We start from the raw sequence: 23,707 nt of genomic DNA, 5'->3' as shown, positions 1-23,707 counted from the left end.
TTGATATTTGGAAGAGTCCAGGCCAGTTGTCTTGCAAGAATGTCCCACATTTGAATTTGTCTAACTTATTCCACATTATTAAATTCAGTCTGGCAAAATTTGGCAAGAACACTGCATAGATGGTATTGTGTATTTTCCATTATGTTACTTTTGGAGATACCTGTCACTTTGTTCTGTTATTGCTGATGGTAAGTTTGATAACTTGATTAAAGAATGTCCCAGCTCTCGCCATTTTAAGGAGACAAATGTCCTTTATAATCAAACCTTTCACCAGGTAGTTCTTGCATCCACTCATCCACTTCTTACACTTTCCTGAATCAGTTATTATTAATACATTGGTGATTATAAAACCAGTAATATAATAGATTTGAAAATAATATATCAGTTACTGTTTAGTGGAAGTAAGAATGGATTTGGTAAATAATAAAGGGTCACCTTGTGTCTCCATGTCAGTTCAGTTCAGTTTAGTCACTCAGTCGTGTCTGACTCTGCAACGCCATGGACTGCAGCACGCCAGGCCTCCCTGTCCAACACCAACTGCCGGAGTCTGCTCAAACTCATGTCCATTGAGTCAGTGATGCCATCCAACCATCTCATCCCCTTCTCCGCCTGCCCTCAATCTTTCCCAGCATCAGGGTCTTTTCAGATGAGTCAGCTCTTCGCATCAGGTGGCCAAAATATTGGAGTTTCAGCTTCAACATCAGTCCTTCCAATGAACACCCGGACTGATCTTCTTGGACTGGTTGGATCTCCTTGCAGTCCAAGGGACTCTCAAGAGTCTTCTCCAACACCACAGTTCAAAAGCATCAGTTCTTCTGGCTCAGCTTTCTTCACAGTCCAACTCTCACATCCATACATGTCTACTGGAAAAACCATAGCCTTGACTAGATGGACCTTTGTTGACAAAGTAATGTCTCTGCTTTTTAGTATCCTGTCTAGGTTGGTCATAACTTTCCTTCCAAGGAGTAAGCATCTTTTAATTTCATGGCTGCAGTCACCATCTGCAGTGATTTTGGAGCCTCCCAAAATAAATTCAGCCACTGTTTCCACTGTTTCCCCATCTATTTGCCATGAAGTGATGGGACCAGATGCCATGATCTTAGTTTTCTGAATGTTGAGCTTTAAGCCAACTTTTTCACTCTCCTCTTTCACTTTCATCAAGAGGCTCTTTAGTTCTTCTTCACTTTCTGCCATAAGGGTGGTGTCATCTGCATATCTGACGTTATTGATATTTCTCCCGGCAGTCTTGATTCCAGCTTGTGCTTCATCCAGCCCAGCGTTTCTCATGATGTACTCTGCATAGAAGTTAAATAAGCAGGGTGACAATATACAGTCTTGATGTACTCGTTTTTCTATTTGGAACCAGTCTGTTGTTCCATGTCCACTTCTAACTGTTGCTTCCTGACCTGCATACAGATTTCTCAAGAGGCACGTCAGGTGGTCTGGTATTCCCATCTCTTTCATGTCACATTTTGATAATTCTCAAAATATTTCAACTTTTTTCATTTTTATATCTATCATGGTGATCTGTGACCAGTGATCTTTGCTGTTACTATTGTAATTGTTTTGGGGCACCTTGTACTGTACCCATGTAAGATGGCAAACTTGATGAGTGAATGTTGTATGTGTCCTGACTGTTCCACCAACCAGCTGTTCCCCTCTCTCTTTCTCCTTGCGCCTCCCTATTCTTTGAAACATAGGCCAATTAATAATTTTTCAGTGGCTTCTAAGTGTTCAAGTGAAAAGAAGAGCTGCATGTCTCTCACTTTGAAACAAAAGTTATAAATGACTAAATTTAGTAAGGAAGGCATATCAAAGGCCAAGATGGGTCAAAAGCTAGGCCTCTTGTGCCAAACAGTTAGCCACATAGTGAATACAAAGGAAATGTTCTTGAAAGAAAAGTGCTACGCCAGTTAATACATGAATTATAAGAAAGTGAAACACCCTTATTGCTAATATGGAGAAAGTTTTAGTGGTCTGGATGAAAGATCAAACCAGCCACAACATCCCCTTAAGCCAAAGACTAATTTAGAGCAAGGCCATAACTCTCTTTAGTTTTGTAAGGGTTGAGAAGGTGAGGAAGCCACAGTGGTAAAGTTTGAAACCAGCAGAGGTTGGTTCATGAGGTTTAAGGAAAAAAGTCATCTCTATAATATCAGAGTACAAGATGAAGCAGCAAGTGCTGATGTAGAAGCTTCAGCAAATTATCCAGGTCTAGCTGAAATCATTATTGAAGGTGGCTACACTAAGCAACAGATTTTCAATGATGAAAGCCTTCTATTGGAAGAAGATGCCATCTAGGACTTCCATAGCTAGAGAGGACAAGTCAATACCTGGCTTCAAATCTTCCAAGAACAGGCTGTCTCTCTTCAGTTAGTTCAGTTGTGCAGTTGTGTCCAATTCTTTGCAGCCCCATGGACTGCAGCATGCCATGCTTCACTGTCCATAACCAACTCCTGGAGCTTGATCTCTCTTATTAGAGGCTAAAGCAGGTGGTGACTTGAAGCTGAAGCCAGTGCTGCATTTATCATTCTGAAAACCCTAAGGCCCTACTGAATTATGATAAACCTACTTTGCCGGTGCTCCAAGCCTGGATGATAGCACAACTGCTTACAATGTGGTTTCTGACTATGATAAGCTGTTAAGACCTGCTTGGGGAAAAAAAGATTCATTTCAAAATATAACTGCTCATTGACAATGCACCCGGTCACCCCAAAGCGCGAATGAATGTACAATGAGATTAACGTTGTTTTCATGCCTTCTAACATAGCATCCATTCTGCAGCCCCACAGTTCAAGTAATTTCTGTTTCGATGTCTTATAATTTAAGAAATACACTTTGTAAGGGTATAGCTGCCATAGCCAGTATTCTTCTGTTGGATCTGGGCAAAGTCAGTTGAAAACCATTTTGGGAAGGATTCACCCATCTAGATACCATTAAGGGCATTTGTGATTCCTGGGAAGAGGTCAAAGTCTCAGAGTTAGCAGGAGCTTGGGAGAAGCTGACTGCACCCCTCCTGCTTGACTTTGAGGGGTTCAAGACTGCGGTGGAGTAAGGGACTGCAGATATGGTGCAAGTAGCAAGACAGTTAGGGTTAGAAGTGGGGCCTGAAGATGTAACTGAATTGCTACCATCTCATGATGAAACTAGCAGATAAGAAGTTACTTCTTATGGATGAGCACAGCACGTGGTTTTTTGAGATGGACTCTACTCCTGGTGAAGATGCTGTGAAGATTGTTAAAATAACAACAAAGGATTTAGAATATTACATAAATTTAGTTGATAAAGCAGTGACAGGGTTTGAGAATATTGATTCCAATTTTGAAAGAAATTCTACTGAGTAAAATGCCATCACACAGCATTGTGTGCTACAGAGAAATCGTTCATGAAAGAAGGAGCCCATTAAGGTGGCAAGCATCATTATATTGTCTTATTTTAAGAAATTTCCATAGCCACCCAGGCTATCTGTAACCATTACCTTGATCGATCAGTAGCCATCAACATTGGGGCAAGACCCTCCATCAGCAAAAATATTATGAAGCCTTATCACTGAAGACTCAGATGATGGTTAACATACTTTTTAGCATTAACGAATTTTTAAATTAGGATATGTAATTCTATTGCACACTTAATAGAACTCAGCATAAACATAACGTTTACATGCACTTGGCAATACAACTCAAAAATTTGGGTACTCACTTTAATGTAATATTTGCTTTATTGTGGTGGTATGGAACCAAAACTGGGATCTCTTGGAGGTATCCTGTATAATTTTCTGCATCAGTATATGCAGTATATAATCTGCATCAGTATTCCTCTTACTATGTGCTGGGCACCATGCTGGATGCAGTCTCTACCATAGTCCCTTACATCATGGGTCTGTCCCATTTTACCTATGTGGAGAGTGAGATTGAGTGAACTACCCAAGACCACATTTTTGATAAGTAGCTGAGGCAGAATTCAACTGAGATCTTTTACCCCACCACCTGAATTCACGTATATTATATGTCTTTTTCTTTCTTTATTGTCACCTTTGCTGTGTTCACCTTGTTCTAGAAAGGATTTATGCTAGCTTAAATAAAAATAACTATGATAGGGTATTTTTGATTTTTTTTTTTTAAAGAAAGCTAACTTATTTTAAGTGAAAAAAGAAATGAGGGTAGGAACATGGAAAATGTGTTCCTTTATCTTCCAATATGTAACGTACAGTGTTTTTTTTTTTTAATCTGCACATTAATTTTTCTAGGCCTGGATGCAGTATGCCTGAAATCTGGGATGTGGAAGATCCTGCTAATGCTGGGAAACCTCCCTTATGCAACCTCTTAGTAAAGGAGTCCAAGCCTCACTTCACCACTGTATTCCAGAACAGTGTTTACAAAGTCTTAGAAGTCATAGAGGAGTGACTGCTGCCTACAGAGAATTCCACCAGTAATGGTTTCCATGTTTTGCTAATAACTCATGCCTTGTTTTTAATTCAGATTCCCAAAACTTTTGTAGGTAACTGTTTTCAAATAGAAAACGTCTTATTTGCTCAGTCTGAATGTAAAAATACTTAAACCTTTATCAGTTGGTTACTATATCAATGCACCCCTTAAAATTTGCTATGCAAATGAGTATATGCTTGTACTTGACTTAAATATTTGTCCTAAAGTGAGCAAAGCTACCTGTATAAAAAAATATGATGGGTCATAACAAGGTGATGTGAAAATATAGTCACTTCTGAACTGTGTAGGGGCTGATTTTACAGTTTGTGTACTATTGATGCCCCTTGCTTTTTTCTCTGCCTTTTGCTCTTGTCTTTCGAACATTTCAGTGATTACTGTAAGCTCCTCAGTCATGTCAGCCCCTGTCATCAATTTCAGAAAGAATAGCTGGGGCAGACATGGATATTTGCTGTGTAGACCTATAATTTATTTCCCTTCTTCACACTCTTTGTTCTCTGTTGCTCTTGTTAATAAAGCATTTCCTGCCCATTGTAAATCCAAGTTCTTGGACCTAGTCTTTAGGACCAGATTCCTACAACTGCCAACCACGTGGCATTAGTATATGTTGGCTTGTCTGTTTCTTTCTCAATATTCTTTGTCAAATAAGTGCTATTTACTCATTTAATTGCTTATCAGTTACTTATTCTTGGTTTAAAAAGTTTAATGACAATTGCGTATTTTTCTCATTTTTAGTAGTATTCGAATGTTTATATTTTAATAACTTTAAACCACTTAAAATTTTTCATGTATAATTGTTTAAGAAAAGCTATTTTGAACAACCACAGATGCATCTAGCAACTAATGTATATGTGAGTAGATATAATTTATAGTGGAAGACTGTAGTGTATGGTAATTTTTCTTTTATTATTAAGATACCATAAATATGACTAGTTTTTTGGTCACACAGTAAATAAGTAATGATAAGTGAATGGAGTTTTTATATTTTACTTTTAAAATTGCCTGTCTTTAATAAGACGAAGCCTTAAACCTTATGTTATAATTTTGGTTTCAAAAACCATCACTTCAGTATGAGGAACTAATATATTCAGTCTTCCTCTTTACTTTTTTCTTATCTGTTTATTTGTATCTTGAAACTTTTCCAACCTGCTTTAAATTCCTAGTATGAATTTTTGCTTCTTAGAAGTTAATTTGTGTGAAATGAGATTCTACAAAACACTGAACCCTCATAGTTCTGAGAAATGGTTTTAAGATTTAACGTTCTAAGCAAACCATGACTCTGGCAGACTACACATTTAATTACACAGTGTTCTCTTTATTAACTGCAGGCAGATTAACCTCATTGTGGACTGTCCTTGAGACCTGAGTCCTCAGGGCTGGTTTCCGGTGCCTGCTCCAGGAAGCCACTGAAGAGCTGTTCTCTTTCTGCCTTCTCTCCAGAGCCCAAGGACAAGCCTGGTCTGGGGGAAGCACTAGCTTGCTTAGAACAGACAGCTGCCGAGACAGCCCAGGCTGAGGCACGTGCAGCCCCGAGCCTGCCCCAGAGCCCGTCTTTCCCAGGGAGCCTCCTTCTGGCCGAGATGGTCAGTGACTTCAGGTGCCTCTCCCTCTTTCTTGCTCACTGGGTGACTTATTTCTTGGTCTTGGTCTTTAGCCAGTTTTAGAAAACAAGGAAGCATCTGGGGAGTTTGGATTAGGAGTAGAATTTAAGCAGTGATGCAGCAACGCAGAAAAATGGGAAGTGGGCACTTGAGGCCTGGGAGGATGAAAGCCACCATGGGTGGGGAGAGGAGAAGTGTGTGCTCCGTTTTATTTCCCATTGTTTCTCACATAAATGTGTTTTGTACATCCAGCATTTACTATCTTTTTAAAATTTTACTTTTAAAGTCATTCTCTATTTTTCCCACCTTTAAATAATTCCCTTCCCAGTAAGTTTACATGTAATTATTTGAAATTCCACATAGGAAAAACGTTAAAATGGTGTTATAACTTTTATATGCTGGGAAAAGATAAAACTAGTCAAATTAGGGGTTTTTTTTAATTATTATTTTTCAGAAGACTCCTTTCATAGCAGTATTTATTCATTTAGCTCCACCAGCAAGCTATGATTATGTTTTAGGCCAGTCAGTTTAGAAAAGACGCCCTGGGCTACACTGCACACTCGGCCTTGGTCACATCTGTAGCAGCCGGTGCTGAAGGTTATAAATATCTTTTATGGCAACACAGAGTAGTAGTAGGTTCGATATACATGATAAACAGTATTAGAGCTCAGTATTTTATGCATTTTTAGCATTTAAAAATATTTTTGCTTTAGTGTGAGGAAGGTTAGGATGGTCAAGGCAGTGATAAAAATAGCTATTGCTATGACATTAGGAAAGGAAAAAAAAAGTTGGGGCAGTATTCCTTAAAAAAGATAAGCCTCTTAAAATTGCTTAGCAGAAACAGTGTAGTGTTAAAATAGGACAATGATACTAAGGAGAAAATGAAAGAATGTATCAAGAGTAAATTGATAATGCATAGGGGAATTGTATTTTTATGAATTTTTTGCCAGTTGTTTACATGTACTATGTATGTTAAATAAAAAAGATCATGAAAAATATGGAGAGTGTTTTTTTTTTTTAATTCTTATTTTCATTTCCTTCTTAGCTGTACATATATTTAGCCTCATTCTGTGGTCAGATAACCCCACGAACTGGTCTATGGCAGATTGCAGTCCTGAATAAAGGGGAAGGGGTAAAGGTCCTTGGAGCTACTCAATCCTCTTCATCAGTGGTGGAATAGCTGCTGAGGTTTCCCACACTCTTCTCGTGTTTGTGGCATTATATACACTTACATTACTTTACTGTTTATGTCAAGGGACACAATCATTCTTTAAAGTCATATTTTCAGGGTAATTCCAGAGTTGCTGAAAGCTTTTTTTTCATACATTAAACCACAGTTTGGCCTCATGACATTTTCTAAATTATAAGTCCTTGTGTTAGTTTGATACAAGCATCAACTTAGTTTTTGTTTTTGTTTTTGTTTTTTTTAATCTGCTAGGAGGCAAGACAGGTTAGCTTAATTCATGCCTCTATAAGTTTTTACACAGTAACACCTTCATTCTCTGACATGTTTGAGGAGAGTAATTCTCAAAGATAGTGTGAGAATCAGAATCACCTGGAGGGCTTGTTAAAACAGACTACTGCACCTCACCACAAAGGTTTCTTACTCATAACAAAGGTTGGCCTAAGGTGGTGCTATCATCTGAATGTTTGTGTCCCCAAAATTCATATGTTAAAACCCTAATTCCCAAGGTGATAATACTAGAAGGTGGGGCACTTGGGGTGATTAGGTCATGAGGATGGAGCTTTCATAAATGGGATTAGTGCCCTTATAAAAGAGGCCCAAGAAAACTCCCTTGCTACCTCCTCCATGTGAGATTATAGCTACAAGGGGCAATCTATGAACTAGGAAGTGGGCTCCAACCAAATACTGAATCAGCTGGCACCTTGATCTTAGACTTCTAGCCTCCAGAACTGTAAGAAATAAATTTCTGTTCTTTTTAAGATATCTAGTTTGTGGTATCTTGTTATAGTAGTTCAAAAGTAGTAAGCCAGATAGGACCCCAGAGTTTGCATTCTAACTAGTTCTCAGGTAATGCTATGCTGTTCCTGCAGGGAGTATTCTTGAGAAAAGCTGTTCTAATGGATAGGAAGGGACTATCTGGAATACTGGCCTCTAGCGGGCGCTTCATTCCTGACAGTACTTATCCCACCAGGACAGGCTAGAGGGTCCCTATATCGGGAACTGAATTTTACGGAGTTCTTTCTTTGTCTCTTAGGGAGCATGCTTCAGTGGAACTTGCAAGGAGCAAAGAACAGATAATGTGCTTTTTAACCAAGAACAGATAAGGTAATTTTTAATCAGACATTAATATAGCTCACTTGCACTGTGCTGAACAGGTAGTATGGACCATTTAAGTATTTTGAACTTGTATACTACAGACAGGCTTAGACCTTTCTTTTCAGTCCAAAGATTGAAAAAGAGTGAAATCATGTGAGATCGAATTTACTTTTGTAAAATTACGTTGCCTAAAAGAAAATAGATAAATTCAGTGATGTGTGTGAATTTAAAACTTCATTTTCCACTTCATTACTTTTGTTTGACTTCAGAAATCCTCAGTCTTCTCTCTCTATTAGGGAGCAGTTCAGGATCAGCTGTGGTCCACAGATCACCTGTTTTCTCTCTTTTGCCTGCCTGTTCTCCTTCTCCACAACTAGAAGTTTCTAATTTAAATCAATAAAATTGTTACCTGTGCAAAAAAAGAGGAGGTGCTTTTGAACTTCATTGCAGACTTGAATTGATCTTTATTTCATAGTACTGTCAGTACAAACACGCTTTTACATTCAAAGTTAAAAAGGACATTAAGGTATAGGAAAGTCTTGAAAACTCTTTCATCCTTCCTGTCCTCCCATGAGAGCAATTTTAAAATTCTGAATGAACTTGAGAGTTGAAGACTTTCTCTCTTAAGATTTTGAGTCATTGGAGTATAATTAAAGGTAAGAGATTCAGATAGTATTGATATTGGCTCTGCTTTCAAAGCAATGCTTTCTATACTCTTTATCTAACCCCAAATTCTAATTACTTTAAATAAACAATGAGTTGTCAAAATAACTTGCAAATAAATAGTAGCACTATGGAGTATTCTGTTTATGCAGGCATGTTCTTTTAAATTCAGCAGAATGTAATTTCCTTGATTTTTTTTAAGTATATGGGCTCCCCCATATGCAAATTTAATACCTTGAAAGAAAGTTTAATGTAGCAAAATTCAGCTCATTCAGTTGTGATACTGACTGCTCTTAAAGCTTTAGTGCTTACTCATTTCTAAAAAAAAAAAAAAAATGAAAATAAGAAATAACCATTTCTAAGATTTGGCATCAGGTCATGAAGTTCAGCTCTTCAGCTGAACTTTATAGACACAGCTCACATCTCTGGCCCTGTCCCCTTGGATCTTCACTCTTGGTATCTCCGTATTAACCAGAGTCCAGATTCAGGGACCTCCCTCTTGCCCTAGAACATTATCTTCCTAGGAGTTGTAATTCAGTAATCCTCCCAGCTCTTAAATCTGTGATGAATTTGACTTTTTCTAACACAGACCCTTTATGGCAGTCATCCTCAAGCTTGTCAATACATTGGAAATTATTTGTGAAGCTTGAAAAATACTGAAGCCTTTCCCCCATCTCCACAAATTAGAATTTAAGCAATCTGGGAGGAGTCTTAAGATTTGGACCTTTAAAAAATGCAGGCCTCCCTGCCTTACGTCTGGATGTCCATTCTTCCCATGTCTCTGCCCAATTGAATTAGAAACGGTAAGCAAGTTTCTTTCATATACACTCTTTTATTAATAATGATTGACTGTTTCTATTAATACTTTATTAATCATAGAACTTAGTGTTGAGTAGACTCTCTGAGGAAAGAATTTTTTGTTCAGTTAGAGGTAGTTGCCATGGTGGGTATGAGAGGCGGGATAGTGACAGCATAGGTACCACATATTTATAAACCCTGATTTGAGTGCCTGTGAGAAATGGGAATTTAACAGCCAAAAGCAAAAAAAGAATAAAAATAAACTAATTTAAAATTCACTTTGACAATTTAATATTTGTTGTGGAGAATCTTTCTTCTCTTTGCTGATCTTTTTTTTTTTTTTTCATTTTCCTGGAATATACTTTCTTGATCGGTTTTTATTTCAAGATGCAGTTTAACTCAAATGTCAACTCCTCTGTGAAGACTTCCCTAACTGCCTTCCCCTTGGCAGAGTGAACTGTCCCCACTGTCCACATTGCTATCACTCCTAAATTCCACACATCTAATACGACTTGTACTGCACTGTGTCCTTTCAGACTGGACCTGTGTCTTAGTCCATTCCAAATGCACAGTTCCTCCTAACACAGTGCCTAGGAAGTGGAAATGCTTAATAGTTTTTTTTTTTTAATAAAACATGCTTTATTCAACATTGCAGTAAATTCTAGGTGGCACTGTAATTATTTAAACTAAAAGAAATGGAAGATTATGTATCCTAACTGTGGAGATGAAATAATAAGGAAATGCAGGATCTCTTTAGATTGATATCATATGTAGAAGAAAAATTTCTTTGATAAATAATTAAACAAAAATTAACATCATTAACATACCCTAGCTGCTGCTGCTAAGTCACGTCAGTTGTGTCTGACTCTGTGTGACCCCATAGATGGCAGCCCACCAGGCTCCCCCGTCCCTGGGATTCTTTAGGCAAGAATACCGGAGTGGGTTGCCATTTCCTTCTCCATTGCATGAAAGGGAAAAGTGAAAGTGAAGTCGATCAGTCGTGTACGATTCCTAGCAACCCCATGGACTGCAGCCTACCAGACTCGGTCTATGGGATTTTCCAGGCGAGAGTACTGGAGTGGGTTGCCATTTCCTTCTCTATATCCTAACTAGCTACCTTGATACATTCAGAAATGGCTGGTAACCCAGTAACTATTGGGAAACAATATGGTAAAGATGGATATGTTTGTCTCCAAAGAAAGCACTCTCTTTGGCCTCATTTGGTTTGTGTGGCCCAGGATACTATGATGGCCAGTGCTGTGTACATTCACTGCTGACCAGGAAGCTGGGAACTGATTAGGAGTTCAATTAAAGTGTGGGAGGAGGAAATTTGCATAGGATGGGGAGAGACTCATGTTGTCACTAGATAAGGATATTAGACAAAACATGACAGCAGTCATACAATTCATATTACCATAATTGAGACAACTAAATTAGAATCCTGGGTCCATTGTTTGCAAACTTTGTAAGATAAGACATGTTATTATTTGAGACTCATTCTTACCTTTAAAAAGGATATGCCTCCTAGGGTGGTAATTAAAAACAAGAGAAGTGGACAAATCCACAAACAGCAGGAAATTATAACAAATGTGACAGAAATTGATGTAATAAGCAGGCAAAAAAGTCACTAGTGATATACATGGTTTTAGCAATAAAGGAATCTTAATGTAATGGTCCTTTATAGTACAATTACACTAAACAAATGAAGAATACACCTCCTATTCCAGTATGTGGGATATTTCCAAGAACTGACAAAGCATGAACTCCAGAAAGGCAAACATTTTCAATCTGTTTATTTCACTGATGTAACAATATTGGTTAAATTAAAAAAGTGGTCCTAAATGGGATCACATGGCAATTCTCAAAAGAAGTAATGATTAAAATCCCTTAATGTGAGAAATTAATATAAAATTTAAAAAACAGTTTTAAATAAGCCATAAATCAATGAAGAATCTATGATGAAAATTTGAGGAAAAAATAGAGCAATGATATACTACAAACTGCTTGTGGGGTATATTTAAAGCAAATCTAGGAGTATGTTTTTTTCTCTATATAGTGTAAAATGCACATATTAAACTAAAAATGAATTCAAATATCAATGTCAGGCATATAGACAAAGAACAGCAGACTACCCCATCCCCAAACTGAAGGAAATAAAAGCAGAACTTGATGAAATAAAGATATCAAAAAAGCAAAGTTGGTTATTTGAAAAAATTCTTAATGGAGAGGAAAACAAGACATAAAAATTATGAATGGTGAATTACAGAAGCTGCAGAGAATAGGTGGAGGAGAAGTTATGACAATTTAGTCAATAAATTTGAACACTTAGATGGTTAAATTTCTAGAGAAATGCAATTAATCCAAGAAAAGTAGAAATTAGGAGTAGTCTTATCCCCAGCAAAGAAATCAAATTAGTAATTTTTAAAGATCTCTCTTCAAAGAAAATAATAAATCCAGAGAGTTTTGCAGACTTCTGCCAAACATTTCGGAGAAGGCAATGGCACCCCACTCCAATACTCTTGCCTGGAAAATCCCATGGATGGAGGAGCCTGGTAGGCTGCAGTCCATGGGGTCGCTGAGGGTTGGACACGACTGAGCGACTTCACTTTCACGCATTGGAGAAGGAAATGGCAGCCCATTCCAGTGTCCTTGCCTGGAGACTCCCAGGGGTGGGGGAGCCTGGTGGGCTGCTGTCTATGGGGTTGGTTGCACAGAGTCAGACAGGACTGAAGCGACTTAGCAGCAGCAGCAGCAGCCAAACATTTAAGGTGCAGATCATGTCAATCCGATACAAACACCTAGAGAATAGGAAATAAAAGAACCCCAGCTTTTGGGCAACTGTAACATTAAATAACAAGAGCAGAGAGGATGAAGTCAGGATAGGAAAATCACAGGTCTGTTACATTCATGAACAAAGATGCAAACAAGAATCTAGCAATAAACTGAACTTAAGATATAAAAATGCTGCTGCTGCTAAGTCGCTCGTCTCTGGGATTCTCCAGGCAAGAACACTGGAGTGGGTTGCCATTTCCTTCTCCAATGCGTGAAAGTGAAGTCGCTCAGTCATGTCCAACCCTCAGCGACCCCATGGACTGCAGCCTACCAGGCTCCTCTGTCCATGGGATTCTCCAGGCAAGAGTACTGGAGTGGGGTGCCATTGCCTTCTCCGATAAAAATACTAGTTCACCTTAAATTGACCTATATTTTAATATCCCAGTACCTTGCCTGGAAAATCCCATGGATGGAGGAGCCTGGTGGGCCGCAGTTGAGTCAGACATGACTGAGTGACTTGACTTTCACTTTTCACTTTCATGCATTGGAGAAGGAAATGGCAACCCACTCCAGTGTTCTTGCCTGGAGAATCCCAGGGACGGGGGAGCCTGGTTGGCTGCCGTCTATGGGGTCACACAGTCGGACACGACTGAAGCGACTTAGCAGCAGCAGCAGCAGCAGGGCTCTTTATCTGTCTTTATGTCCTCAAGTAGGATTTCCTCAAAGAAGGACTTCCTAAAACTCTAAAACTAACTGTAAAAGGAAAGGAGTGAATGATTCACTGTGTTGTGGTTAATAACTTCTATTCATCAAAAGACGATGAAACAAGTGAAGCAATCCATGATGTATAGAGGGTATTTTCAGCTTGTCTACCTGATAAAAAAGGTCAGTATCCAGAATAAAGAAATCCTAACAGAGTAAAAAAATACAAAGAAAAATTGGCCCAAAACATCACATTTCCTGAAAAAGAAATGCAGATGGTTATGAACCATCTTTAAAAAAAAAACAATCCGACCTGTTCATAATCAGAGAAATGCAAAATGAAACCATAGTGACAACATTTATAATTCACAACATTGATTAGATTTTTAAAGTACTGGGAAAAGGGTGGGACAACAGGAAGTCTTCACTCCCTGTGGAGGGTAACTTTTCAGAAATATATGGCACTACCTGATGAATTTGAGATTATACATACTATGACTTAGTTTCTCCACTCCTTAGGTTTATACCCCAGAAAAAAACAAACATGTGCATCAGGAGACATATCTAAGAAGTTCACTGCCAAGTGTTCTCAACAGCAGACAACCAGAAGATCACTTGCCCGTGTGTCTGCAGTCAACCATAGAATGGATAAAGACATTGAGGTATAGTCATCCTGCAGTGTCCCGTTGAACATGTAAAACTGTAAAACAGTTGTAGGCAATAACATGCATGACTCTTGGGGAAATATTGCTAAGCCAAAAAAAAATTAATTTGTAGAAGAATATATGTGATATGAGTTCATATAGAGAAAAGTTCAATAACATGCAAAGTTAAACACATTTTTAAGGAACTAAAATGTAAAATATGAAGAAAAACAAGTGAATTTTAAGTAAAATTAGTGACTGTCTTTCAGAGGATGGGAGACACACAAGGGTCTTCACAGTTGAAGGTTATGTGTTCTTTCAAATTGGGTAGTGGGTATAAAGGTGTGACTTAACTGTAATTATTTATACTTTATGCATATATTATAATTATTCTCCATTCAATATTGAAAAAACAAATAGACACTTTCAGATAACTAATACACATGTAAAGAAAGACCCACCATAGATGTAGCAGGTGGTTGAGAGAAAATCCTCAATTTCTCCAGTAATCATGATTTGTAAGTGGTACTCCCCTTGGTGCCTGGCACACGATGGGCCCTCAGTTCAATGTGAAGGGAACAGAGGGAGTAGGGAGACAGGCATCTCATTTAAAAGGTCAGCAGCACCCACTTAGGTTGATAAAATCTGTTACCGATCCCAGGCCTAGCTGCTCACCACTCAAAACTCAGTATCCCAGAGGCAGTTGTTGGAGGAAAGGAAAGTTGCTTTTAATCAGAGAGTCAGCGATCTTGGGAGAAGGTGGACTTACGTTCCCCCAAAACCAACTCTGAAGACTGTACTTGGTCATAAAGCTTTTAAGGGGAAAGGAGGAAGTCATCTCAGTTAGTCTTTGAGAAAGGGGCCAGGGTCATTCCCGCCACCAACCCATTGCATTGCAGGGTTCTCAGCTTTTGTGATCTTCCTCTAGACATTATGTTGTTCACACAGTTTGTTCACAAGATTACTGAAGAGAAAGCTAGGGAAGAGATCTGGTCATCTGTTAATTACTTAGTCTTCATTTCTTTGATCTACAGAAAGAACCAACAGGTTAGGCAAAGTATTGTGTGATCAAAAGATTTGAAAAGTGTGCTGGGGCAGAGGTGAGCAGAGCACAGGAGTGTCTGAAACCATGTTTAGTTCCAGTGAAGCTTTGCTGAAGTGACAAGCCAAAAGGGCTTCTGCTGAAGGCAGTTATAGTATCTGTAAAACAACTGCATCAGACAGTGAGTCTGTGACTCTGTTGTCCTAATCCTTAACTGCTTGAGGCTGCTCTTTTTTGACTCAAGTAGGCCTGGGAGATTGCAGCTTTTCTACAAACAAGAGGCAGGAAACATAGAGGGGTCTTTGTACTTACTCGCAGAGGGTTGGGGCACAGGGTTCTGCTGGGTTCCAAAACCACAGGCTATTAGAAGAAAGGGTTTGCTGACAAGGCTGAAATCAACTTTTTTAATATAAATGGAGACACTGAGGCTTTGAAAGGGGAAATAACTTGCCCAAGTTCATGCTAGTACTCCAGGTGTGCGTGTGCATGCTAAGTCACTTCATGTCCGACTCTTAGTGACCCTATGGACTGCAGCCCGCCAGGCTCCTCTGTCCACGGGAGTCTCAGGCAAGAATACTAGAGTGGGTTGCCGTGCCTTCCTCCGGGGGACCTTCCCGACCCCGGGGCTGAAGTCCGGTGTCTGATGTCTCCTGCATTGGTAGGCAGGTTCTTCATCACTAGTGCCACCTGGGAAGCCCAGTACTTAGTAGTAAAGCTGAAATTAGAGAGTTGCTCTCCAGGTCCTAGCCCAAGCTGCCCCATCCACCTTGGTGTGGTGGAAAGAACACCTCAGGAATAGTTAATCAGTTTGGAATCCAGACTCGGACACTCAGCTCCTACAAGCACAAGCCAGCTACATCTGGAATGCCCAGTTTCTCCCTGGGTAAAATGGGATAAGAGACAATGCCAGTCTCACAGGGCTCTTATGTAGATGACATGAGGTATTGTACGTAAAGTTTTCAGCCTCCACTGCCCTTGGCCCTGCTCTCTGCTGGGCTCCAGGCCTCAGCCCTGCTCTCCCTCACTCTCCTCCCTCTCTGGTCAACAGCCCCCAGCTTGCAAACTCTAGTGACCCTAGATTTGACCAGAAGGTCAAATTCCCTTTCATTATGCAGAACAATTTATCTCCTCATTGTCTTACCACCTCCCCCCTTTTTTTAAAATAAAAAAACTTGCAGTAAGAACACGTGATCTGCCTTCCTATCAGATTTTAAGAGAACAATCAATATATTGTTGTTAACTGTAGCACAGTGTTATACAGCAGTTCTCTAGAGCTTTTCATCTTGTTTACCTGAAACTTTGTTCCTCTTGGTTATAATTCCCACCTCCCCCTTTCACAAGCCCATGGCAACCACCATTCTATTCTTTGTTTTTTTTTTTTTTAAATTCAGCTATTTTGGATACCTTACGTTAAGTGGAGTCTTGCAATATTCAGCCTATGACTGGCTTGTTTCACTCAGTGTAATGTCTTCAAGGTTCATCCGTGTTGTCACATATAGCAGGATTTCCCTCTTTTAAAAAAAGGCAAATAATATTCTGTTGTATGTATATACCCCCTTTTCTAAAACCTTTCATTTGTTAGTAGACATTTAGTTTGTTTTCCCAAGTTGGTTATTATGAATGCAGTGAACGGCAGTGCTAGTATCTCTTTGAAAAAAAAAAAAAACCTGATTTCGGTTCTTTTCTGTAACCTTCTTATCTAGGTTATCTATTCCCAGGGGGCTTCACATCATAATCAAAATTTCTGTTAGGTTATTTTTCCCATCCAGAGGATCAGGAATCTCTTTGAAATGAATTCTGTATCAAGATATCTTTAAAAAAATAATAATAATAACGTCTCCCTCCCTTTTTCTGCCCTTAATCATACCACCAGGCACAGACAAGCAAATCAGGGTGGACTGATCCCTAACCATTCTTAATACTGAAAATCTCTGGGGTTTTCCTTTTGTGCTTTTCCTCCCAGGTGTCTCCCCAACCCTTCCAGAATAATTTTCTTGCTGTTCCTCTTTGCTTTTAGTTGAAAGTAGGAATAATCCATAAGGAAAGAGAAAAAGCTTGGGGTGGGGGTGGGAGCAGGGCAGAGAGGAGAAAATCAATCTCCTGTCAAAATAGTCTGGCTCCACATCTGCCCCTTTCACTCAGCCGTTGCTGAAGTGGGCCTGGCTGTTGAGATGGGCTGGGCTGGGGGCTCTGCTCAGCATAGCATCTGTCACTCCTAGCAGAGCCAGGGCTGCCTTCTGAGCTGAACAGGAAAATGACTTAAGTGATGACAGAAAAATGGCTGCCAATTCCAAGTAGATTTGCCACCTCAGAATACACAGCACTGTCTTTCACCTGACATTTCACAGCGAGCTTGCACTCCCTGCAGAGGCTTATGATCTGAAGATTTCTGTTTTTGTTGTTTAGTCTCATTCCCGTCCAAATGCCCAGGCATTCACTGACTCTTAGAGTTGTAGAGTTTGTGCTGAAAGAAAACCTTGAGTGTGAAAGGCAATGTTATAGGCTGTGAAATTGGTTTTGGAAGTGTTACCAAACCAAACCTGGGTCTGCTTGCCCTTGCAGTACAGCCAATCTACTGACATCCGGTTGTGGTGAAGCAAAGTGTGGCATTTATTGAAAGGTGTCAGACAAGGAGTCCAGGACAGCTAATGCTTAAAACACCCGAACTCCCTGATGGGTTTCAGGCAAGCATTTTTAAAGGCAAGGTAAGGGAGGGGAATTGCAGGGTATGTGATCAACTCATGCACAGTTGTCTGATGGGTTGATGGTGAGGTAACAGGGTGGTGTCCCAGGGGGTTACATTATCAGTCTTCAGGCACCAGCAGGTCTGGGGATTGGGTATTCCATGATCATCAAGTGGTTACTTTCCTCCATTTGGTAGAGGTTATAGCATCTGTAAAATAACTCAGAAAATGTGCATCAGATACTGTTATCTAGGTAGTTCAGAGGAGAACTAAATCAGAGGATATGGGGGGAGAGGTCTGTCCCTAAAAGGCCCCATAAGATCCTGCTCAGTTACAGAAAGATAGCACATTCCCAAGGAGGTTTCAAGAATGACAAGGTTTCCGGCTGAAAGTTGAGGAAAAAACACTGGACTTTGACACTAACATTCTGTATGTTACTGAGCAAATTACTTCTCTGAAATTTAGTTTCCTTATCTAAAAATGAGGACATTACAATATTGTAAAGTTTAAAAATAAAATAAAATTTAAAAAAAGAAGATTCTGCATGCAGCCAAATAAATAAATAAAAATTTAAAAATGAGAACATTGAATGGGAACAGTAATTTTTAAATGATGTTCCTAGGACTCTATGGTCAATAAGTTTAGCAGTTTGATTGGGATGGGTTGTGGTATAGTTTTCTTCATGCTTCTTAGCCTCGGGCTTCCTTGAGCTTTTTTTGATCCATGAGTGTATTCAGTTCAGTTCAGTTGCTCAGTCATGTCTGACTCTTGCAACCCCATGAACTGCAGCATGCCAGGCCTCCTGTCCATCACCAACTCGCAGAGTCCACCCAAACCCATGTCCATTGTGTCTGTAATACAATCCAATCATCTCATCCTCTGTCGTCCCCTTCTCCTTCTGCCCTCAATCTTTCCTAGCATCAGGGTCTTTTTAAATGAGTCAGCTCTTCCCATCAGGTGGCCAAAGTATTGGAGTTTCAGCTTCAACGTCAGTCCCTCCAATGAACACCCAGGACTGATCTCCTTTAGGATGGACTGGTTGGATCTCCTTGCAGTCCAAAGGACTCTCAAGAGTCTTCTCCAACACTACAGTTCAAAAGCATCAGTTCTTTGGTGCTCAGCTTTCTTTACCATGAGCTTATATGCAGGTCAGGAAGCAACAGTTAGAACTGGACATGGAACAACAGACTGGTTTCAAATAGGAAAAGGAATACGTCAAGGCTGTACATTGTCACCCTGCTTATTTAACTGCTATGCAGAGTACATCATGAGAAACACTGGGCTGGAAGAAGCACAAGCTGAAATCAAGATTGCTGGGAGAAATATCAATAATGTCAGATATGCAGATGAGACCACCCTTATGGCAGAAAGTGAAGAGGAACTAAAAAGCCTCTTGATGAGAGTGAAAGAGGAGAGTGAAAAAGTTGGCTTAAAGCTCAACATTTAGAAAACTAAGATCATGGCATCTGGTCCTATCTCTTTATGGCAAATACATGGGGAAACAGTGGATGACTTTATTTTGGGGGGCTCCAAAATCACTGCAGATGGTGACTGCAGCCATGAAATTAAAAGATGCTTACTCCTTGGAAGGAAAGTTATGACCAACCTAGATAGCATATTCAAAAGCAGAGACATTACTTTGCCAACAAAGGTCTATCTAGTCAAGGCTATGGTTTTTCCAGTAGTCATGTATGGATGTGAGAGTTGGACTATAAAGAAAACTGAGCACCAAAGAATTGATGCTTTTGAACTGTGATGTTGGAGAAGACTCTTGAGGGTTCCTTGGACTGCAAGGAGATCCAACCAGTCCATTCTGAAGGAAATCAGTCCTGGGTGTTCTTTGGAGGGACTGATGCTACAGCTGAAATTCCAATACTTTGGCCATCTCATATGAAAAGTTGACTCATTGGAAAAGACCCTGACGCTGGGAGGGATTGGGGGCAGGAGGAGAAGGGGACGACAGAGGATGAGATGGCTGGATGGCATCACCAACTCGATGGACATGAATTTGAGTGAACTCCGGGAGTTGGTGATGGACAGGGAGGCCTGGCATGGTGCAATTCATGGAGTCGCAGAGTCAGACACGACTAAGCAACTGAACAGAACTGAACTGAAAATATATATATATATATATATGTATGTATGTATATATATATATGTATATAATAAACCATGAGTTTATAGTAGTTGTCAAATTTGGAAAATTTTAAGCCATTATTTCTTCAAATATATTTTCTGTCCATATCCCTTTATCTATTGTCTCTTTTAGAGACCCCAAATACATACATTTTAGGCTCCCTGTAATTGACCTGTAACTCACTGTTTTTGGTGTAGGTGGGGCAAGAGAAAGCGATTCTTTTTACTCTCTGGTTTTCATTTTGTGTGTGTGTGTGCTAAGTCACTTCAGTCATGTCTGACTGTTTGTGACCCTATGGACTGTAGCCCTCCAGGCTCCTCAGTCCATGTGATTGATTCTCCAGACAAGAATACTGGAGTGGGTTGCCATGCCCTCCTCCAGGGGACCTTCCTGACTGAAGGATCAAACCCGCATCTCCTGTGTCTCCTGCACTGGCAGGTGGATTCTTTACCACTTAGTGCCACATGGGATTTTGGATCATTTCTGTTGCTGTGCCTTTAAGTTCACTGATTTTACCCCCTGAAATGTCTAATCTCCTCTGAATGCCATCCAATGTATTTTATATCTTAGACATGATAGTTTTCATGCCCTGAAGTTCTAAGTGGGTCTTAAAAATTTCCGTGTCTCTCCATAATTTTTGGACATACTGGATAAAAAACAGTTCTAACAAATGATTTAATGTCCTCTCTGCTTATTCTACTATCTGTGTTAGTTTGGGATCAGTTTCTATTAATAGATTCATCTCATTATGGGTCATGATTTCTTTCTTCTTTGCATATCTGATAGTCTTTGATTATGCCAAATGTGAATTTTATCCTTTTGGGTTGAGTATTTTTATATTCCTATAAATATCCTTGAACTTTGTTCTGGGATGGAATTAAGTTACTTTGAAACAGATCTTATATGTCTGCTTTTATGATATTTTTTAGGTGAGTTCAGAACTGTGCTCGGCTAAGACCACTTATTCTCTACTATATAATTTTACTGGGCACTACCCAATGTGTATGAACCATGTGTTTTTCTCTCTGACTGGCAGAAACAGGCACAGTTCACTATTCCGTGTGAGCACTGGACACTGTTCTCTAATCCTTCAAGGTAGTTTGCACCCAGATTTGGGTAGTTTCCTTAAGTGCATACGCTGATCAGTACTGTGCTGAGTACCCAAGGAACCTCTTCAGATCACCCTCTGAGAAGTTGTCTCCTTTTTGGTACTCAGCCTTGCAAACTCAAGCTCCTTTCATCTCCCTAGACTCTCAATTCAGGGAGTCCATCAGGGTCTATCTGGCTCCCCCTTCATAGACTGCAGACTATAAATGCTCTCAAGGCAATAATCAGAGGCAGTGCTAGGGGTCACCTCATTAGTTAGCTATCTCCAGGATCGCTATCCTTCATTGCCTAATATCCAGTGACTTGAAAATCTTTTTTCACGGGTTTTTTGTTGTTGTTGTTGCTGTTGTTTCAATAGGAAAGTAAATTCAGTTCTGTTACTCTATCTCAGGTAGAAGCAAAAGTCTCTAACTGAAAATTATAGCAGAAAGTTTAAGTTGAACATAAATAATTATCTTTTTCTATTACTACTAGAAAAAAATCATAGAGATAGGAGACTCAGGGATATCTTGGAGTCCTCATCTTTGAGACCTTAATAAAGAAGACGAGATGTGAGGGCTATCTGACCGCAATGAGGGTGATCTGACTGTGACATCTGTCGCCCCATTGATCACTAGGGATGATTTGGCTGATCTAGCTGGCTAGGCAAGTGTCCCTTTCCTTCCTCACTGCTCCTATGCGCATCCCTCCCAAAGCTGCCCACTTAGTTGAAGAGGACAACTTTCACTTGTAGAGTAGAACCAGCCTTCAGTCAAACCTACATGGGTAGCTGCACTTCCCTGCCATGATCTTCAGTCAATCTCTTCAGGTCCATTTGCAGGACAGTATAGGGTAGTCAGGCTTACAAAATTGCAGACACACCCAGATGAGGTGCTGCGTATGGCAGTCTGCCTTTCTTTTAAAAACTAAATAAAAGGGATAAATGGCATTAGTAATGGGTGGTTATTTATTAAGATTTCTCTCTGATGTCTGTGATAGAAAATAAAGTCCAACCTTCAGCAAAATAAAAGGTAATTTATTGGCTTAATACTTTTCCGGGAAATCCAAGGAGTTGGGCCAAGCACGTGTCATTCAAAGTTTGAATGCCATTCCAGGCCCACATCTTTCCTTAACTTGAGGGCCAACCACAAAAAGAATAAACCTCTTCCCAGCAGAAATAATCAGGATGGCCATTTGAGTCATGTGAACACTGCCGGATTATTTATTGTTTCTAGAGAAATTATTTAAATTACTCTCTGATTGTTTAGTTTGGATCTTGTTTCTTAGCCTCTCCACATTCCCCCCACCCTACTCATCCTCATGATTGATAGTTTTATTAGAATTACATGCAGTGGAGAAAGGATACCAGGTAGTCAAAATTTTACCTGTGAAATATGAGAAAGTTATATGAGACGATCTTATAAGATTTCCACCTACTCTAAAAATTCATGATTGTGAGGATCAAAACAGGTATAGAAAGGATTTGAAAAATATCAATAATAGGGCTTCAGACAACACACAATAAATTGATTCCCTTCTTAGGAAGCATTTCTTAAGGTTTTATTGCCTTTCTGAAATTTTTTTATCGAAATATAGTTGATTTACAATTTCATGTTGATTTCTGCTGTATAGCAAAGTGATTCAGTTATACATATTTATGCATTCTCTTTCATATTCTTTTCCATTATGGTTTATCACAGGATATTGAGTATTGCTCTGCTATACAGTAGGACCTTGTTGTTTATCCTGTTTTTTAAATTTTTAAAGTAATACATATTTATTACTGAAAATTTAGAAAACCGAGAAAATCTAACTGCCCAAAGAAGACCTCTGATAATGTTTCAGTGAATATCCAAATTGTTAAAGAATTTGATCGATTTGAATTAAAAGAAGGCAAACCTGACTAAAGTCTGTTGCAAATTCTCTTGGTCTTTCATGTTTATAGACCAAGTTGAATACCAAATCTTGGCATTTATGCTCCTAGTAACAGTGAGCAGACTTTTCAGTTAATTATGGCCTGTATGCACTTTTGAAGGTCTTATTCCTCTAATCACTTACTACTGGCTGCTCTGCATTGTGCTTTAGTCAATAAAAATGCATGTCATTAACATCCAGTCACTGCTGCTCTATCCTGCATTACAAAACTTCATCAAAATGCACAGCTTGTCCTGACATAGTTCTGAAAGGTCTTTATATAAACGAGAATGGTGAGGTGGGTGTGGGTTGAATGGAACCCATGGTTATTTTTGTGTTCATTCTACTCATTCATTCCTGCATGCATCATTCATTTATTCATTCATTCAACAACTTTTAATTGAATTCCTATGATATGCCAGACACTTACAGGGTAGTAGAGAAATAAATGTGAACAAAACATATATGGTTTCTTTCCTTTCATAGTCTTGAGTTAAATGGGAAATTTGGAAAAAGTAAACAAGTCAGTGAAATAATTACAAACTATAATATGTGCTGTGAAGGAAGCAAACAGTGTTAAAAAGTAGAAAATTTAGACCAGACGAGTTTCATCTCTGCTTCAAACCATCCATAGCTGTGCACTGCTTATGTGATGGAGCCAACTCCTCAGCATGGCATTCGAGGTTCTTTATAATATGGCCCCTACCTGATAGTCCCAGCTTCCCATTGTGCCCAGCACTCAGACACATGCAAATATTCAGTGCTGTCTGGACATGTATGTAATGCCAAGGAGCTCAGGTTTTGACTTTCCAATAGTGATACAGAATCATTGAGTGGTTCCAAAGTGAAGTAGTGACACAAGCTCATAAGATGTATGCTTTGGATGGCTACTTTTCAGAGTGAAGTGTGCAGGAGGACCTGGTCAGGTGGATGCATGAGGA

General features: G+C 39.4%; 1 protein-coding gene across 1 annotated transcript in view; it reads left to right on the top strand.

Moving 5' to 3' along the window:
- The window catches only part of DPY19L1 (dpy-19 like C-mannosyltransferase 1), a 92,920-nt gene extending 85,879 nt beyond the window's left edge, over positions 1 to 7,041 (top strand). The window contains exons 22-23 of the mRNA XM_027539509.1: positions 4,247 to 4,428; positions 5,771 to 7,041. Coding sequence (XP_027395310.1) covers positions 4,247 to 4,403 — 157 coding nt within the window. The 3' untranslated portion in view covers positions 4,404 to 4,428; positions 5,771 to 7,041. The remainder of the gene's footprint in view (positions 1 to 4,246; positions 4,429 to 5,770) is intronic.
- Positions 7,042 to 23,707: the final 16,666 nt, after the last annotated feature.

The sequence above is a fragment of the Bos indicus x Bos taurus genome, chromosome 4 (assembly GCF_003369695.1).
Source record: "Bos indicus x Bos taurus breed Angus x Brahman F1 hybrid chromosome 4, Bos_hybrid_MaternalHap_v2.0, whole genome shotgun sequence".
Taxonomy (NCBI): Eukaryota; Metazoa; Chordata; class Mammalia; order Artiodactyla; family Bovidae; genus Bos; species Bos indicus x Bos taurus.
The sequence above is the reverse complement of the archived record's forward strand: the minus strand, read 5'-3'. Positions and strand labels throughout refer to the sequence as shown.